Source organism: Kryptolebias marmoratus, linkage group LG10 (assembly GCF_001649575.2).
Source record: "Kryptolebias marmoratus isolate JLee-2015 linkage group LG10, ASM164957v2, whole genome shotgun sequence".
NCBI lineage: Eukaryota > Metazoa > Chordata > Actinopteri > Cyprinodontiformes > Rivulidae > Kryptolebias > Kryptolebias marmoratus.
Genome location: NC_051439.1, coordinates 20,241,610 through 20,260,339, shown reverse-complemented (window position 1 = coordinate 20,260,339; position 18,730 = coordinate 20,241,610). Strand labels below are relative to the sequence as shown.

The 18,730-nt window shown below is 36.5% G+C and overlaps 1 protein-coding gene across 1 annotated transcript in view; it reads right to left on the bottom strand.

The window, feature by feature from the left end:
- Window positions 1–18,730, bottom strand: part of sntg2 (syntrophin, gamma 2) — a 73,403-nt gene continuing 54,673 nt past the window's right edge. The window contains exons 14-18 of the mRNA XM_025008007.2: window positions 17,123–17,194; window positions 16,689–16,898; window positions 2,826–2,918; window positions 2,393–2,503; window positions 1–1,527 (exon numbers count right to left, since the gene is read on the bottom strand). Coding sequence (XP_024863775.1) covers window positions 1,399–1,527; window positions 2,393–2,503; window positions 2,826–2,918; window positions 16,689–16,898; window positions 17,123–17,194 — 615 coding nt within the window. The 3' untranslated portion in view covers window positions 1–1,398. The remainder of the gene's footprint in view (window positions 1,528–2,392; window positions 2,504–2,825; window positions 2,919–16,688; window positions 16,899–17,122; window positions 17,195–18,730) is intronic.

The following is an 18,730-nucleotide window of genomic DNA, read 5'->3' as shown; positions in this document are numbered from 1 at the left end:
TAAAAGTTTTATTTTTAGAAACATGGCAATATTAGTATTACGTTTTGGGCTAACTTTGAGTCTGGGACGTTCCTTCATTCACTAAATACATGTTGAATATTATCAGCAACTTCTAAAACTAAAAGGTCAGAAAATGTGTGAGCTGAAACAAAGAAAAGTGGGTGCATGACAAATGAACTATTTAAAGAATAAAAGTTCCTGGTTGGCAGTCAAGAGGAAAAATAAATTATGGTTTCAGCAGGAAATATAATTTACAGAAATAAGCAGACAAAAACTACAAGCAGTCAGGATGTTTTTTGTAATAGACAGAAATTTGAAAGCAATTTATTGAAAACACAACAACTATGTCATTTAAAAAGGAGAAACCTTTACATAAAACATTTACCGTTAGGGGGAGATTTTAAAAATGGTTCAACGATACTTTGAGGCTGAAATATTAACTAAAGTATCTCACTGGGCTGTGACTGTTTGAGACCAGCTGGTGAGTCATAATTGCAAGAAAAGGCGTGAGTGTTTGCAACTGAATGACCAGAGAGCCGTTAGGCTACATTTTCAGCTGCAAGTTTTTGAAAATCGTGAAACTAAACTAAGATGGGTTTGAGATGCCTGCAACAATCTATCTGACAGAAAACATGTTGCACAATTTTTTTGGACATGTTCAAAATTCAAGTCACTGAAAACTTGAGCAAGAAAACTGAGAGGCCTGAGACTCAGTCTCTAAATGTCGTTCGCAAACTAGTTGTCAACAGTTTCAGCCCCAGATACTACCATTATCCACCTGTTACATATGTAAGATTAACACAACAGCACAAACAAGCTGGTAGAAATGAGAGAAAAGAATTCTGACTGAATGTTTTTGGTCCTAAATCAGTGCCATGGTGACTCAATTCAGCAGGAACATGAAGTCCTGTTAGACTGAAAATCAATTTTTGTTTTATCCTCAGTCCTAACAGAAAACAAACAAATGAGTTGTTAACAGAAACAGCTTCCTTTTTGTTTATTAAATGCAAATCCAAAGAAAGGAAATGTGGAAAGCTGCCAAATGTGTTTCCCATTGGCCCACACTGACATATGCAGTTGGAGTTTGTTACATTGTTGAATGTTCAGCAGCTTTACATCATTTGGTATTATCAATGCTACCTTTTAACTTTTTCATAAGAGCATGGAAAAAAAAAAAACTTAAAATGGAAGAACCGTTAATAGTTTCCAGCTGCTATCTCATCGTTTAAGATTAAGTAAAATTATCTTTCCAGTTCACATATTATCTCCCTCTACACTATTACAAAGGTTAAATTCTTAGCAGCTTGTAGAAAAATATTAGGAGCAACACGTACATATTCACTGTCTCTGTGTAAAATACAGAAGTTCTTTTCATCATCGTGTCGAGGACGAGTCTTCTTAACTGTTCATGTAATTTCCAGGGAAGCTTTGACTGCACATAAACAGAGGGTCCATGGAGGCCACTTTGGCAGCAATAAAAGAATGTATACAGTGGAGGACAGCTGTTAGATTAGCAAACTCAAGTTCCTGAAAGTCAAAGAAAAAAAAAACATTCACTGATTAGCAAGTTATGTTCAGGGTTTAAAATAATGAAAAATTAAGATTTTGGTTATAGTCAGAAAATCTCATTAATTCTGCTTGTTTTTCCAATTTCCACACAGTTCTGGTCGTCGGAGCTCACCGTCAATGTTTCAGATGTTTCCCTGCTTCGGCACATCTGATTTAAATTAATTAATCATTAATAAGCTTCCGCTGACTTTGATGACATGTTGAAGTTACTCAACCATATGAACGGCAGTGGGCTGTTAGCAGGTGGTTAAACAACAAAACTGAAGATCGGAGTGCATTTACACAGCTGCTTCTGCTGGCACTTAATCTTTTATGAATTCAAAATTTTAAGAGCTTTCAATGATAGTTTACAATCGATTTCAACACCAAGATGTTTGGGTTTAGATATGACTTGTAGCCTCTCCAATGATCCAAAAACATCTGGCTCTACAATTAAACTGTATGACTTTAAGTAACATAAACTCTGGGATTTGTCTATGTCATCTCACCTGGTTTCTAAATAAAAATAACCTGAATTTCTCCCTTTTTGAGTTTGTTTCCTCACATTCTGAAACTTGCATTAATGTAACATTTGTGATGGATTTCAGAAAAGTCTCTTGGAAGAACAACTTGGCAAACAGGAAAACTAGCATCACATCTGTCAAACTGAACATTACATTCTGAAATGTTGGCACATCTGTTACATTTTAAAGTGAAAAGTCCACAATTATCTCTAAAAACTGAAACTGATGGGCCATATATCAACAGTTTGGTTTCCAAGCAGAAACCGGTCCAACTGAAATTAAACACATTTAAAAAAATAAAAAATAAATTTGGATTTTACCTTCATTTCTATTTGGTTGCTTTCTGCATTCTTGAAAAGCAGTTTTACCCTGGTTTTCCCATCATCGGAGGAGCCTTTAAGTTGAGAGAACTTATATCGCCACAGAATGGTCTACAAGCAAGGGAAGAGATGATTTAACACAGCTCAGGGCTTTTTATAATGAGCATATTTAAATACCACACTTAGCCGTTAGAGACTTTAATTAATTAAAGAGATGTCTTCCAATAAAAACTGTTATTTTAATAGCAATTTCAGAATAAAACAACTGGGTGAGGGGTTTTTAAAACAACACACAAGGACTACAACACAACGGATACCACAGCAAACAAGTGAAAAGCGCATCAATACAGAAAAGAAAACAGTCAGCAGCAATCTCAAAAGCTATTACTGTAAGAACAGCAAAGAAATGAACAAGAATTGTGAACTTTATTACCTTTGAAGTGCCTTCAGAGCAGGTGAAGCCTGAAGTAAAGTCTACGGTGAAGCACAGTACGCTCCCCTGGCTGCTGCACATGTAGCTTTTGGACTGATAAGAGATAAAAAATAAAAAATCCATTAACATTTCTCCTGGCAGGTTTCTATAAAAGCTCACTACAAACAGCAGTGTGGTGCAGGTTTTACAGCAATCCAGACATTGTTACCTCTGCAGCATTTTACATCACAAGTAATTCAAAACAAATACAATTCATTGCTGTTTGTTTGTATTACAACTGATAACTTAAACAAGATGGAAGCTGACCAGTCCTTCCTGCTAAGTAGCTGTGACCTATACAAGGTACAACAATAAACTGTTAGGAGGTTCTGCACCCAGGTTCCACCCGGGTCGTGTAACCACCACCCTCCACTCATCAACGTGGACCGAAGTCATGTTCTGCATTAAACAGCAGGAAACTTTCTTCAAACCGTCAGATTGCTCCTTTTACTCTGAGGTTATGGTTTGTGTCAATAACATGATATAATAATTCCGGTGTTGGTAAAAAAATAAAAATAAAAAAAATCAGTATGATTGTGCTACTTTTAATAGTTTCAATCTTCTCTCATTTTAATTTTTGAACAAAATAACTAATCTGAATATCATTCTTCAACTCAGTTATCCTCTTGCCATGAAGTTTGAGATCATTCAATCATAACTCAGCTTTTGATTTAGAAATAATGCATGTTTGTAATTTAAAAAAAAAAAACTCCCAAAGGTCATCTTTGTTATTTTTCATGTGATTTCAGGATTGTCGACTATCTTCAGAGCTCCAAGGGTGAGCTAAGGTTTACTTCCATTATTATTATTATTTAGTGTTTATGCTTCCTGCATTTATTGTTACGCCAAATAAAAACTGACTTGAGGGCTATGCTAAAAGTTTGGTTGTTAAAATGGAAAAAGCACAGGTGCAACAAACAGCAAATCTTTTCCATGTAAGTAAACCACTAAAGTTCAAACAGAATATTTCAGGGGAACTGAATCTATGACACTTTGATAATCCTACTGGGAAATAAAACTGTTGCAGGACACCTTTAATAATAATAAAATCCCAGTTACATGAAAAGAGTAATTGACTTGAAGGCATCTAAAGTTCTCATTTGATTCTCGATGTTCTGTTTCTCAGTACAAAACTGAAACTGTTGCTTTTGTCTCAATTTTTAGGGCTACCAGGTCCTGGATTACAGATTGTACACCAGAACACAAAAGTCAGGAAACTATTCATACTTTAATGTGTTGATGAAATGCATAATACTTTATTCCCAATGTGTCTTCATCACGACTCCAGTTCTGTCTACATTAGACAGGAATGTCACATTAAAAAAAAAAAAGAAGTCAAATTCTCATTTTCAGTTTTCCTTCTGCCTTGAATCCCTAATGTCTCCTTTTAGACTTGTCAGAAACTTGAAGGGTTCTTATAAGACATTAACTAGGCTTGTAAAGTTCAATCAGCAGGTTTGGTTCTTCTACCAGAAAAATAAAACTAAAACAAATCACTCAGCACATCATCCAAAGCAGGGTGACAAAATCTCTTTATGCATCAACTCAGAAATAACCGTCCAAGTTTGAAAATGTCCCATTCTAGTTAGAGCTAATAACTACAGAAGCTGGTTTGGTAGCTGTATTTATTTTACTGACAACTGCAGAGACAGAGTCAACATCGCTGTCACTGAGGTTGTAATCATGGCAGTGATTTAGTTGTTGCACCCATTAAATGCTGTGTCACAACCTGTACCGCAGTGACGATTACATACACAAGCTGTGTGTGCAGTGATGTTTGAGCTGACTGAGCTTTCAGTCAAATATAGAAGAGCATCTTTCTGCTAAAACTGCAGAGATCATTACACCTATAGTTGAAAACAAATCAGTATTAAACATTACTAGGTTTAAGAAATGCTTTCTGTTGTGTCATTTATGTGCAAATAACATTTCTGACCCCCCTCAGTGTGTTGGCAACGACCCCGTCATCATCAGAGCTCGGCAGGTTTAATTACCAGATCTGAAATACTGATCCACTATAAACTGTAGCCTGAACCACTCCATCCAGAAGACATGAAACAGATTTAACCAGCTCCACTGTCACAGAACAGCTGAATCCTGTCAGATTTACAGTTATTAACCAGAAAGCACATTACTAAAATATGAGATGACCTCTTCCTTTCTGTGGCATCTAACCGGTCTGCCTCAGCGGCCTCATCGTGAGCGCGTCTGAGCCTGGATACCAAAAACAGAACATTACAGAGAACAGTGAGGCAACCACAGAGTTTCAAAGTTTTAAGGGCAAACTTCAGAGTAGCCTCCTTCTATACAGCATTATCCTCATTATACATTATCCAATACTATGTCAAGATTTAAAAAGAAAATCGTTCTTTGTGTTTCGTTAAAGAAATCAATTTTAATTAGATTCTATTTGAGGGCGAAAAAGGTTCTTTCAAAATCAGTTCATGAAAGAAAAACCCAATGAATAAAAGATAACGTAACCTTGCACTTCATCTCTTTTTGACAGGATATAAATACTGCAATTACTTCTTATGGTATTATTGCACTGACCCACAGTTTCTCATACAGTAATACACGTTGGGCTAAAGAATTTTTTATTATTTTAGTCAGTAAGAATAATTTGACCCCGTGTTGAGATAAAAACTAATGCAAAGCTTTTTTTTTTTTTTTTTAACTTTTTTGGAAATATCAGCTGTGTTCAAACATTCTTCTCCAGAAATAATTTTCATAGACACGAGGTAGATCTTTATACACGAGTCAAAGAGAAAATTTCAAGTCTTAATATAAAAATCTGGTTTTGAAGCATTCCTGGATGTTTGATGTGGACTTTGACTCTCAGCTTGGACCGCTTGTGGACTTTTCATGTTCTCTGTGTGCATTAGGGAGTTTTCTCTAATTCGTCCAAAAACATAGATGTTGGGCTAACTGGAGATCCTAAAAATGACCTTTGATCCATTTGTGTGGCCCGGTCATGAACTGACGACCTGTTTGGTGTGCACCTCGCCTCTTCTTGTTTGACTGCTGAATACATGCAGGTCACAAACAAGAAGAAACTGTTTAAGAGCTTTTGCACAATAATTGTCACACGTACAACATAATAACAGACGAAATATCCAACAAGCCACTATGTAACAAACCCAAAAGGCTGAAAAATCTGTTTTGAACATCAGATCCTGAGGCTGTCAATTTATGTACCACATTCACCCACTGGAATACAACGTGTATAAAGCTAGAGACCAAAATGTTCTGTATAAAAATAGGGAAACACGATAAAATGGCAAAACAAACTGTACAGAAAGCTATAGTCTAATACCTGCACATATTCAGACTGAAGAAAAACAAACTCGAGAAGTACTGTACAACTGCTGTGAAGAACAGTGTTTAAGCAAATGTTCTCATTCATACAAAACTGCAAATACACCAACTTCTGTCAATTAAAATGTCCAAAATTTACCTCAAACATCAAGCTAACAAGCCGAGTCGCTGACAGCAGCGAGCTGAACTAATGAGTTTCCTGAGACTTTGAAATTTTATTTTATTTTTGTAAAAACTTTCACTTTCTCCAGAACTGAGAGCAAAGAAAGAAAACCGTTAGGAAGTTGTGACGGACTTCCAAAAGTGTGTTCACTGGTTAATATCTTTGCATTGAGGAGAGAAAATCCAACCAAAACTCCTGATTTGATGCAAACCAGCATTTTAGTTTGGGCCAGTTACATACTCCTCTCAGAGCAGTCTTGAGCAGACTTTGTACACTTGGTGGTTTCAGCAGAAACAAATGTGAACTTTTTTTTTTACTCATTTGTTTACATGTGCACATTAATCCTAACATTACTGATCCAAACAAATCCCCTTTCTCTCACACAGCAGCATCCTGCGAGGCTGTTTGAATGAGTCAAATACACAAGAGGATGTAAACCTCTAACATTTTTCTGCTGGCACACAGATGAACGTGTCTCCTTTCTGTTCGAAGCACTGATGTGTGAGTTTTTCCTGTCTTTGTGCAGCTTTGTGTCTCTGAAGGTCTTTCTTGCCTCATGACTTCATTTTGCGATTGTGTCATTCACTCTGATGGAATACCAAGAAGCATATTCTGATTTTTCTGTTTGTGTTCTATTTTCAATTTATTTCCACCTCTTTTTTTTTTTGGCTCTTGCACACACTGTGGGGGTATGGAGATTTTAATTATAGAGTGCAGTGCGCAGTGAATGTACAGCCCTTAAACTGAGCGTTTTCTGCCTGCAGACCTCCACCACTACCCTCCAACACATCTTTAGCAGCATGAATTCATCTGACGGGCAGAAAAAAAAATTAAAAAGCAGCAAGCACGTTGCTAAATTCTGGCTGTCACCAAATCTATAACTGCTGCGATGACTCGGCACTAATTAGAAGGGATTTTTTGTGGGAATTAGCAACATGGATTTTTTTTTTTACCCCCCTTTAGGAAAATCTTTGCACAATCTGACAGAAGTGCACGTGTTAGAAAACTGCTGTGATAAAACAAGAGGATAGGTGTTACACTAATGTGTGGGTTGTTCTGTTATAAACCAAATAAATCAACTATAGAAAGTATAGATTCACTGTTGTATGGCATTAATTTGTTTATGAACGACTACCAGGAGTTAGAAAATCTGAAATGCAAAATGAAGGCTAACCGTACTGCAGCATCAAACTCATATATAAATTCAGTTGTCAGGTTTTGAAAGCCAGAGCCACGTTTAATCACAAGCTGCCCTTATTTACGTCACCATATGTATAATTTATCTTTTCCTCTGAACCAAAAACTCACTCCTCAGTAAAGTTTCTGGATCAGTTGGCGACAGTTAAAGAGAGAGCTCAGATTTCTTAAAAAGGAGGATTCAGTGGGATAAAAAAACAAACTGTTTTGGACACAGAATCAGTGACAGACAATCTGAGGAAAAGCACAAACCAAGTACTTGTCAAGATTGAATGCATGACTTGCACAAGGTGCAAGGAAAAAAAAAAAGCACCTTCAGCCCATAGAAATGTTTGTGACCCATGTGATCAGACTTGTACGTAACCAGTGTGGTGTGGCGTTAGTACACGCTGCACTTGTGATGCCAGTGTTTAACACGTGACAATCATCTCTGACTTGCATGTGATGCAGTGAGAGCAGCGAGTATTAAAAAGAAGCCCAAAAACATCTCATTCCTCTTATTTCATGAGCTTTGTGTGTAATATATTATATATAGACAGAATTTGGTCTTTTGATCTTTTCCTGTTTTTACTGGACTGCAAGTTACAAATTTGTCAGTTTTTGTTAAACTATAACAAAACTATTTGTCAGTTTTGCAAGTTGCAGCCCAGTAAAAACTGGCAAAAATCAAAAGTTCAGCTGACTAAATTGTAATCTTGTTGCTTAAAGGAAATATAACCAAGTCAGTGATAAATCTTTATTTCTTGGACATTCAGCACTTCTAGTTATTTCCCACTCCACAACAAGAGTGCTCGAAGAAAATGAAGATTACAAAATTGCACAAATTGTCGCTGCTTGCTGGGAGCTAAGAGAGCCTATCAGTGCCTCGTAGTAATAGAGCTCTCAATTCCTCCTCCTAAAATCAAAAGATAAAAGAAAATGTGAGAAAATGCAAACTGGGCAATTTCAGGAGTCATATCCCTTCCTTCCATCCCATCAGCAGTGTTTGTTAATGCCCAGATGGAGTCCGTGTGAAGGTTAGAGACGGTGGACTCTGCAGAGTGCTCCTCACAAACCACAGGAGGCCAGCCTAATTGGCTGGAGAAAAGAGAATCAAAAGAAAATTGAAATACCTCATCAGTTTCATAAGCATCCCAAAGGACTGTGTCCCACATTTGCATCGTTAAAGACTAAAAAACGCTGCATTATCATATTTCACACAGTTTGCTTTCACACCAGAGACCTGGGAGGGCGGAAGCTGCCCATTAAGTCATGACTTTGAGGACAAACCTGAGCTTCTCATTCAGCTAGCCAGGATTCACAAAAATAATCAGACCTTTAGCTTCCTGATAAATCAATCACATCAAATGAATTATTTCTCCAAAACTGGTTATATGAACTGGGGTAAAAAAAAAACTTTTAAAGAAACCTGCAGCTTGACAGGTGACACATCTAGAGTAGATTTAATAAACATAATGCAGATTCATAAACCTTCTCCTGAAACTGCATTTACTGAAACTGTTCACATACCATCATAGCAGCATATAAAGAAAATAAAAGCAGACGAGTTTAGTTGGCCTTTAAAGTTAAACGTTATTGTACCGAAAACTGGATTTGAAGCTCATTTGTATATAAGACAAAACTGATCTGGCTTTCTAACCATAGTCTTCCCAACTATTTTAGGAAAACCACATTTTAGGAGAGTTCTTGTGTTTTACAAAAATTACTAAGAGTAAGGGGATAAAAATACTGTCTGATTCTATCCTTATTTTCACAGCCTGTAAACAGCTATAAGCATGATTGTACAACTGGAACAATGCAAGAAAATGGCCCTTTTCAAAACAAACCTTTAAAATATATAAATGTATTTAAATTAAATGAATTATTGTCCAATTCCATATTTATTGGACCAATTTATTGTATAATTTTGTGGAAAAATTAAGTCGTTTTTTATTGCTATATTGTTAATTTTTATATTTTGGTCAAAAGGACTTCTAATAAAAAAAATGTTTTGAATAATTTTAGTACATTTTCACAGTTTGTGCTTGTTTATACATGTTAAAGTTTGTTTTGTTTTTTTTAAATAAATTAAAACCAGGATTAGTCCTGAGGAAAAAAAAAATCCATTGGAGGGAAAGGTTTTGGAAGCAGACAAATACAGAATGTAGAGGTGTACAAACCTGCAGGTTTTATTTGTTCAAATTTTCAGATTCTTCCTCCTTTTGGTTGCACGTTTCAGTTTTAACTAAATTAAAAAAACTGCGTTTCTGCTCCCCATTTCTGCATGCATCACTCCTTTTCTGTTGCCTGCAAGCTATTAGAAACTCAAACCTTTAACACACAGATAAATCCAGGTTCCTTAAAATTTCAGTGTTTTTTTTTCCCCAGGAGCACCTGATACATGCAGGGTTTATGTCTTGTTGAGCGATGACACATTCGCCCCGGAGAGCCTTTATTATCGAACTCTACTGGAAAAATCATGTTGCCCACAGACAAAATCTGGACAAAAGGGATTCATCTTCAGCTTTCTATGGATTTACAGCCAAGTGAACAATTTAATCTTTGAGCCAAAGCTACAGTAAAACGATCACGAACGCTGTTACAGAATGGATCAAAAGTTTTGCAAACAAAAACTCTTCTTACTCCTACAAGCTTCACACTTTTTAGACAACACATTGTCTTTCTGCCTTCTGTGAGAGAAAACTAAGTCCTGTAGTAATGAGAGAGACCGAGTGAGAGTGTACACCTGAACTCTGACCCCAATCAAAACAGGAAGTAGGGGGTCTATAAAACCTGACCTAGAAAAAGGTGTGAATCACCACAGCAACCAGTGACTCAGCAGATTATGAGTTACAAAATTTTATTTAACTAAATAAATAAAAAGGTCTTTTGCAGAATTCAGTATTTAAAGTCCAAAATTAAGACCAAAACAGAAAACTAAGTTTTTTGTTTTCCTTTCCTTTTTTTTTTTCTACCATTTCTTCAAAGAATGAGTATCACCTGCTGCCTTTCATGCCAGACTTTGGAGCCAAGATCTTATTTTAAGAAATGATGGAGTTGTAGTCATTTGGTCAAACCTTAAAAATGACATGTTTAAGGAAGTCTCTTCTGAAAAGGATTCCTCTTTTGAAATATGAGACTCGAGTTCCCAACAAAATCATTCCAGAGCAATAAAAAAAAAAAAAAAAAAAAAAAAAAAAAAAAAACTTTAATTTTGGGGATTTTAGTCACCTCAACAGCAACAGTAGGAAGAGTTCAAAAACAAACTACGTATCATTTTGAAGCTTTTGAGATGGGGAATTTGAAACATAATTCAAAATGAAAAAAAAAAAAAAACCCTCCCCAAGCCTAATTTGGTCAGAATTGGTCACCTGTGCACACACCCACAGTCAAACAAATCCAACAAAACATTACTGCAGACCTGTAAAAGGGCGGACATCGAGTGTAGGTCAGATTACTACCAAGGTAATAACAGAAGAAACTTGATACTTTCTGCATATATATATATACACTTTTCAGAAATATCTATTTATATACTAAAACTAGCAGTAAACTTTGTCTACTGCCTGCATAAAAGGTAGCCTTTATATAATCCAGTTTAAAAAACAAAAAGCATGCTTGTGACCAGGCAGCAAAAAAACAAACAGAATTTCAACACTTCAACCGGCCTGCTTGGGTTTCTGCTGTTCAGACAAATGTACTGATGTTTTAGTCAATGTCTTTTTATAAATCTGTCAAACGTGGATTACAAACAGATGTATGTCTTATTGTTGTTATGGAGACAGAACGCTGCCTTCAGCCCCAGTCATCTTTAAACTGTTTTAGAGCAGCGTTTATCAGTAAGTCAGCGCAGCGTGGTGCATCATTTCATCACACAAAAAGGGCTTAGAGTTTTAGAAAAAACGGAAAAATTCTGAAAATATCCCAAAAGAACTGTTGGTCTTACATCATTCCAGTGATCCAGAGGAAACAAACAAAAAACAGAAACAAAACAAAAACTAATCTCCTTAAAAATATAAAATAAATAACAGCAGCATATGCTGAATTTCCATCCAGAGTAAATATTCGGTTCCCCCTGTGGTCGGTTTGTCTGAGGATACCTTTTTTCTTGCCGTGCACAGCGTTTACAGAAGCAGCCTTGTTTGGACAGCACAGATCCCACAGAACCCTTCATGAGCTCCGTTTGATTTCCTGTCTGTAGCTGCAAACTCAAACAAGAATCAAATATTTTGTTCCTGTGGCATCAGATCAGGGGTCAGATGTTTTCAGCCTCTCGACCTAATCAGCTGCAGAAATCACAGATTCTGTTCGACCAGCAACATTTAATTTGTTGATGCAAACTGAAGGCTTGAGGCCAAAACATGCATCCTTATTAGCATCTGTTGCACATTAATAATGGGCCTGCTTTTCTTTAAGCCCTGTTTGGACCCGCTGCCTCAGCTGGTGTAATGAGAGCGGACCTGATGCTTCATTCTGAAAAACAAATATTTCACTTTCTGAGATTTTCCAGACCAACTATTCAGTCCTCTTAAAAAGTCTAAGCTTTACTAAAAAATAAATCAGGGCATTTTGTCTTTTCTAATTTAAATGTGTAAGAGTGATGCAAATTTACTGCCAAATAAAACACTGTAGAGCTCGTAGGCTGTTAGAGAGCACATGCAGAGTAAGAGTCCTGCAGAGAGGACGGTCCAGCTTCACTGCTATGGTGTGCAGAGGTTCATCAACTACATCCCCTCTCTGATGACTGAGTTTCACCCCAGGATTTAGATTTACTAACTCAGGCTGAAAGGAAGCGAAACTGATGCATCAAATTCTGCGTTTCCAGAACATCCTGAACCAGAGGACGGATTTTAAGCAAACACGCAGAAAGTAATCACTGGATGTTCATCGACAAGTGATCGACTTTTATAGTCAACCCAAATCAAGAGGATTGTTGCAGCTAATCCTTATTAACCAGCACATAAACGGCTACAACTCAGTCAGTTTTACAGATTATGAGCTAAACTTTGGTGTGGTAGTAGCTGAATGTTATTCACAACACCGACTCTGAGTGTGACGCCTTACAGGATCACATAACAGCAATTATAAGGTTTGAACTAAACTTTCATTAGATTATCTTAGTTTTAAACTCTGGCTTTAAAAGTTACGGGCGACATGCATTCCTTCAAGGAATGCTAAGCCTTTTATTTATAAAAGATTTCAGTGTCATTCAGGTTTTTGTTTTTTTTATTTACTGGAAGATGATTGGAAGTTTTCTACCATGCATTTACTTCAGTTGTAGTGAGTAACAAGTCCGTGCCACGACTCTCTAACATGAACATGAATATTTAGTTGAAGATTTTTAGATTCAGCTTGCTGGTATAAAACCCACATACTGCATGCTGTTCTGTTTTATTAGTTTAGGTTCCCATATTGACCTGGGAAAAAAAAAGTGATTCCGATATCTTGTGGCAGGATCTCTGCTTTGTAATATTTATAAAATGTCCATATTTTAGTGTCCTGCAGCCCGAGGGCTTTGCAGCGTTTTCAGCCTTTCTTTGGTTGGCCACGTCGGAGGGGTGAGAGGTTGAGAATGGAGGGGATTACAAAAAGCACCGCTGGCCATTTGATGAAGAGTCTGACCTGACATGTGGCATTCCGACTTAATTCCTGAATACAATGTGTGATCATGGCTGAGCGGGACCTTTTAAAGCTCAGTGAGAAACCAGTGATACAGCACATACAGAAAGATTAAAGCTGCGCTTCGAGGCAGAAACCGAGCTTCTTTACAATAGGTGAGTTAAATTTGCTCTTTTTTCCGCTGCATAAGACTTGGCAAAAAGAAACAGCGGGTCTCCATTTCAAAATTTCTCTCCGATGGAAAAAGAAATGGAAAAGAATCAAACAGTGCTGAAAAAAAAATTGGACGATTTGGGTTTGTCACAAATGTTATCCACAGTGATATTTGATTGTTTGGTTAAAAAAAAAAAAAAATAGTGCTTTATATTCAAAGGGTAGAGACAACTTAAAATAATGAATACTTTAAATATTACAAAGTTTGTCTTAATTTAAACAAACAAAAAACAGTCTATTTTTTTCATTTGGATCATTTTCATTTAAAATTTGTGATCAATTTCTTTCTAATTGTACAGAGTTCGTCTCGATCGTACTTGTAGCTACACTAAAATTACAGAAAGTGCACAGTTGTCAAGATTAAGTCCTCATACATGGACAAAAAACCCAACATATTCATTGAATTAATCTTGCATAAACAAACCAAACAGACTGGAGAAATGTCAGACTTCTGTTTGAAAAGGAAAATTCCCTTGGATACAACAAAATATTTTTAAAATGTTTCATTAGACCAATGGAGGAGAAGTTGGGTTAGAAGTTAGGTACAGCAGTCAAGTATCAAGAGATAAAAAAATAAATAAATAAAAATAAATAAATTCTAACAGCAGTGCTGCTGGCTCCTGCAACACATTCCCTTCACACAGATCTATTTAAGAATTCTGTTTCTTTAAAGAATCAGCTTTGGAAGATGTGGATGTCACATTCTTCATACATGTCGATGTTTATTCCAAATATAATTTGCTCCATTGCATTTTTCCACCTGATCTAAGTGCACTTTTTATTCCTGTTTCTTTCTGCTTCCCCCTACAGCTACGCTCTGAGCTCAGGCTAGCAGCCTCTGAGTTGTTAAAGTTTACATTTTCTCTCTTCAAGTCCCTTGTCTTCCTCCCACACTTCCACCTGAACTCACAGATTCACAGATATTTTACACATTAAAAATTCAAACTTCCCACTGAGGAGCTTTCCATCCTTTCAGTGTTGAATAAATAACTAAACTCAAGATGTTCAGTGTTGTCATCTTACCAGGGTTTAATAATCGGCAGCGACTAACAACGGGTCAGTTAATCTGTCTGTAAAGTTTAACGAGTTTACTCAGTTTCAACTAATCAGAAATGCAGGCTTTCATCTTTTCATTTGTTTTTATGCAACATTTCTGCTGAATGATTTGTTGTTTTTTCCCCATTTTTGCTGTCATTTTAACAGCTCCATATCTTTAATCTTACATTCATGTTTTTAGACATCAACTCAGTAAAACGGCAACAGTGATGTTTTACTGTAAATGTGCCTCTTTAATCCTCAGCCTTTTCAATTAGTCGACTCAAATACAAATTATCCATTAATTTAGCCAACATCCTTTTTCTGTAACTATTTTATAATCTAATTTAATACTTTTTTTTACTTTGGCTCGTTGACATTCTTCGGGAATCAATAATGCCTGATTATGCAGTTTTAAACAGCAGCTAAAATAATAAATGCATAAAGAAGTCAGACTTTGTCTTAAGCAGATAAGAAAGGTTCATATTTGAGCCTCCTGATGGACGTGAACCAAAAATCGCTCACTAAAAAGGTTTTTCTCAGAGCTGTAAACGTCAAAGATATCTGGTTAAGAAGCAATTTAATGGCTCATTGATGTGAGGACTAATTCTTTAGGTTCCTCATGCTAAATGCATTTTAAACAATAACATTTATGGAAAACTAAACTGAGTATCGGTTCACTTTTAGATGCAATTAAAATTCTTAGAAAAACTGAAAACTGCACAGAATCACAATGTGTCAACATATATGCAAGTGTCTCCTCACTGAAGCAGGAAATTGGTACAAAAAGGTTAAAATTAAAATGTTCTTATCGAACAACACTAACCAAACATTAACTGTGGTATACACATATATACACCCCCAACGATTGATAGTTGTAACTTCTAACTACAAACTTAAATGCAATTTTCTATTAACTGTTTTAACTATAAAAATAAACAAGTTGTAACAAACTTCTATGGGGGAAAAAGCAGTTACTGATTTTATAAGTTTAACACCTGACTCTCAGATTGAACTTTCTCCAAGTGTTTGTTTTTATCTTGTGAGATTTGTGTTGAAGAGGAGGCAGGCATCAACATGACCACATACAGAGCTATACATGATGTGAAAGAACACATGAAGGAAGGAAAAAGTAGCAACAATCTGTGGACTTCATAAAACAGGAAGTAGTCAGAAAGAAACGATTGCAGAAAAAGCCTTCGAGCCGCAGAAAGAGCGCGCACGCCAAAATATCTCAATCCACGCTGCGAGCAAGATTTCTCCAGGTGAGTTATGAAACTAACAGATTTAAAATTGCAGCAACAAAAACAAGAAGCTCTTCTGAAGGCCAAATCTAATCAAAAGCCTTCCTGAACATCTAAGCTGCTGAAGAGAAGCTTTAAAACAGAGAGCTCCTTTAACCTCAGCGTTTGAAGGAGCCTGAAAAAGGATTTCCAAAGATGCCAAACTTTCATTCATCACTTTTATTTACTTCATAATAACAGAGGGTGGGATGTGGACGTGGGCTTTCAGTAAATCCACTTTAAACAGGATGTGTAGCTCACAGTAGGCCTCAGTTAACAAGCATCCAACTCCACGTTTCCAACCAGGCTGAAGGACGGCCACAAACACCAGAGGGGCTTTAAATACCCTCAAATAAATATATATCATAGAACCTGAACAAGACTGATACATCAGTTTAAAAGTAATGACACAAATTACATGTCATTCATTAAAGATAAGCCAAGTTATCAAGTGTAAAGAGTGATTGTGTAATAACACGATGACGATAGAATCCCATTAGACAGCAGATCAAAACAAACCATACATATAAAAAGATCAAAACTATGAACTGTTATTAAGTACTGAAAATATCTGACACTAAAGAAATGACTTGGTACAGAACAGTTTGCATGAACTTCAATATTCAGTTTATTTTCAAATAAATAAAACGTTTCCTTATTAACTTTTTGTAACCATTCAAGTTGTAATGGTGTAAATGAGACCCAGCTGCCCTCTGGCTCTCTTAATCCAGAAAGTTTGTTTGTGATCTAAACTTCCACAGTCACCAAGCTAACTTTTAGCCATTAATATTTAGAGTTGTAATAGTTACAGTAACAAAAACTGTACATATGCAATTTTGTGACACCATAAAACATACTCTCTTATAAAAAACAGACAACTATGTGCATCATCTTACCTGAGACACTTTGGCAAGTAAAGCAGTAAGAAATCAACCCACCGACTCTACAACTAGTTGGTAAACCTGCATTAATTCTTGAATCACAACCAGAAAATGCAACATTAGAAATAAAGCTACTTACTCGTATTCGCTGCACTTCCAAGAACACTGCTTTTTGGAAGGATTTCTCCCAGATGGCCAGCTCAGTAGCCAGCTCGACCCTGAAGGTGTGGCTCTGGCCGTGGCCAACCAGAATACTGAAGCAAAGGGACTCGCCGTCCTGCTGCTCAGGTGAATGCTCCAAGCCCAGGTAAAGCCTCGCCTGGAGCCAGCAGTCCTCCGCCATCCACAGCTGTAACAAAAATACATATTAGAGTTGGACAAAAACACCTTATAAAGCCAGTCATGTAATCAGTAAATGCTCCTTTCTCTGTTTATTCAGGAGAGTGTTCATAAACTAGGATTAACACCATGAAAAGAGTAAACCTTTTAAACTCCGCCATCTTGCAGAAATGAGAGCAGCACTGATCAAACTCTGAAATACTTGGACTCAACTGCATCATTTTCCTTACGTACCTTATGAACCTTGAAAAGAACCTCATAGAGGTTATAAGTTGTTTCAGCTTGTCCCCAGTCAGCAGCACTGATCTGCAAATATATATTAAAAGAAAAAAGTTTGATTAGCTAGCATGTCAAAACAAGCTTTGCTGCACTTTTTTTAAATCCAGAAACAAAATGCAAATTTAAGTTAGGCGAGGAGTTTGTTTGTGAATGCGTGAAAGATTGCTCATATCAAGAAGTTAAATTCAAATGTAGGCCAAGCAGAAAGTTGAAAAGTGAAAAAGATGACAATTTGACTTTAGACAGTGAGAGGAAACTTTGTCCCAACAGAGGTTATCAAAAACTTGTCGGCTCCTTTGCAGCTTTGGTCACTTCTTACTCATAGCTTATTATTAGGTACAAAAATTGCATCTGCCACAGGTCCCTTAGTACTCACTCCAGCTTAGTTCCTACCTACTTTTGTCCATTTCATACCGACAGTGGCAGCTGTTCTGACAGATTTATTCTACTGAAGTACACTTTTTAAATGAAATTAAGCATATTTCTGTTTAAATCCAGCATTAAGATGAAAAAACTAATAAGACAATTTATAATATATATAACAATATATGCAATATTTGCCTAAAAAACAAGCAGGCCAAATTCTTCTTTCTTTGCATTTTATACAAGCAGCATGATTACACCCAGCCTGTCGACAGTCTGTGCCTGGGATGTGTGTGTTTTATGCACAGCGAGTGTGCCTTTATGTGCTCTCCAAATGTAAATTGGAACTGGTGCTTCTGCACATGTAAGGGCAACAAAAAGAACATTATGGCAGGATGACAGACTATGAATGATAACCAACTATGAAATAAAGCAAAGCATGATTCTGTGCAGGGTCGTGTGGGACTGGTGCTGCATAAATGCATGTATGGTCACAGGGATACGTGCACTGCATGCATGCATGATGTAATGTTTGCATAGGTACAAAATTGTAAAGTTGCATACCTCATTGGTGTGAATTGTCACTTCGGGATCGGGATGAAATGGTAATGTGTGGTAAAAGGGACAACTAATGGATTTGTATGGATGAAATTTCGCAAAGACCGTTTGACCAGAACTTTTATATCTCAGCCTTTAATGGAGCTGGAGGGTTTCATCAATAAAACAAAGACATTTTGACCTAGCATCAGAATATAACCCAACATAGTCTCCATGACAATTCTGTTGCATCTAGTGAATACACACCACCAACTCGGATTGTTCAGTAACAGTAATATGTCCAACTAGTCATTAAAAGAACATGTCATACACTGAAAGTTACCCTAAACTGTCAGGCTTTATTTACTGAGAAAATGTTATGTTGCTTTTCAAACTGACTAATGTTTGAGTTTTAAATTGCCTCCCACGCTCAGCAGTAATGTCTGCTAAGAAACTATAATACCCAGCTTCATATTAATGTTTGACGTTGATCCAATAAAAAAAAAATAAAATAAAATTGAGGTCAAAGGCTCCGATTGCCTTTATGTCCAGTCTAAAAATGATGAGTGTTTCCATCTTCCTACACCAAACAGGAAGTGTTTTTTCCAGACATGTTAACTAAAACTGCAACTCAACACCTGCAACTTTCACCATAAACACTAT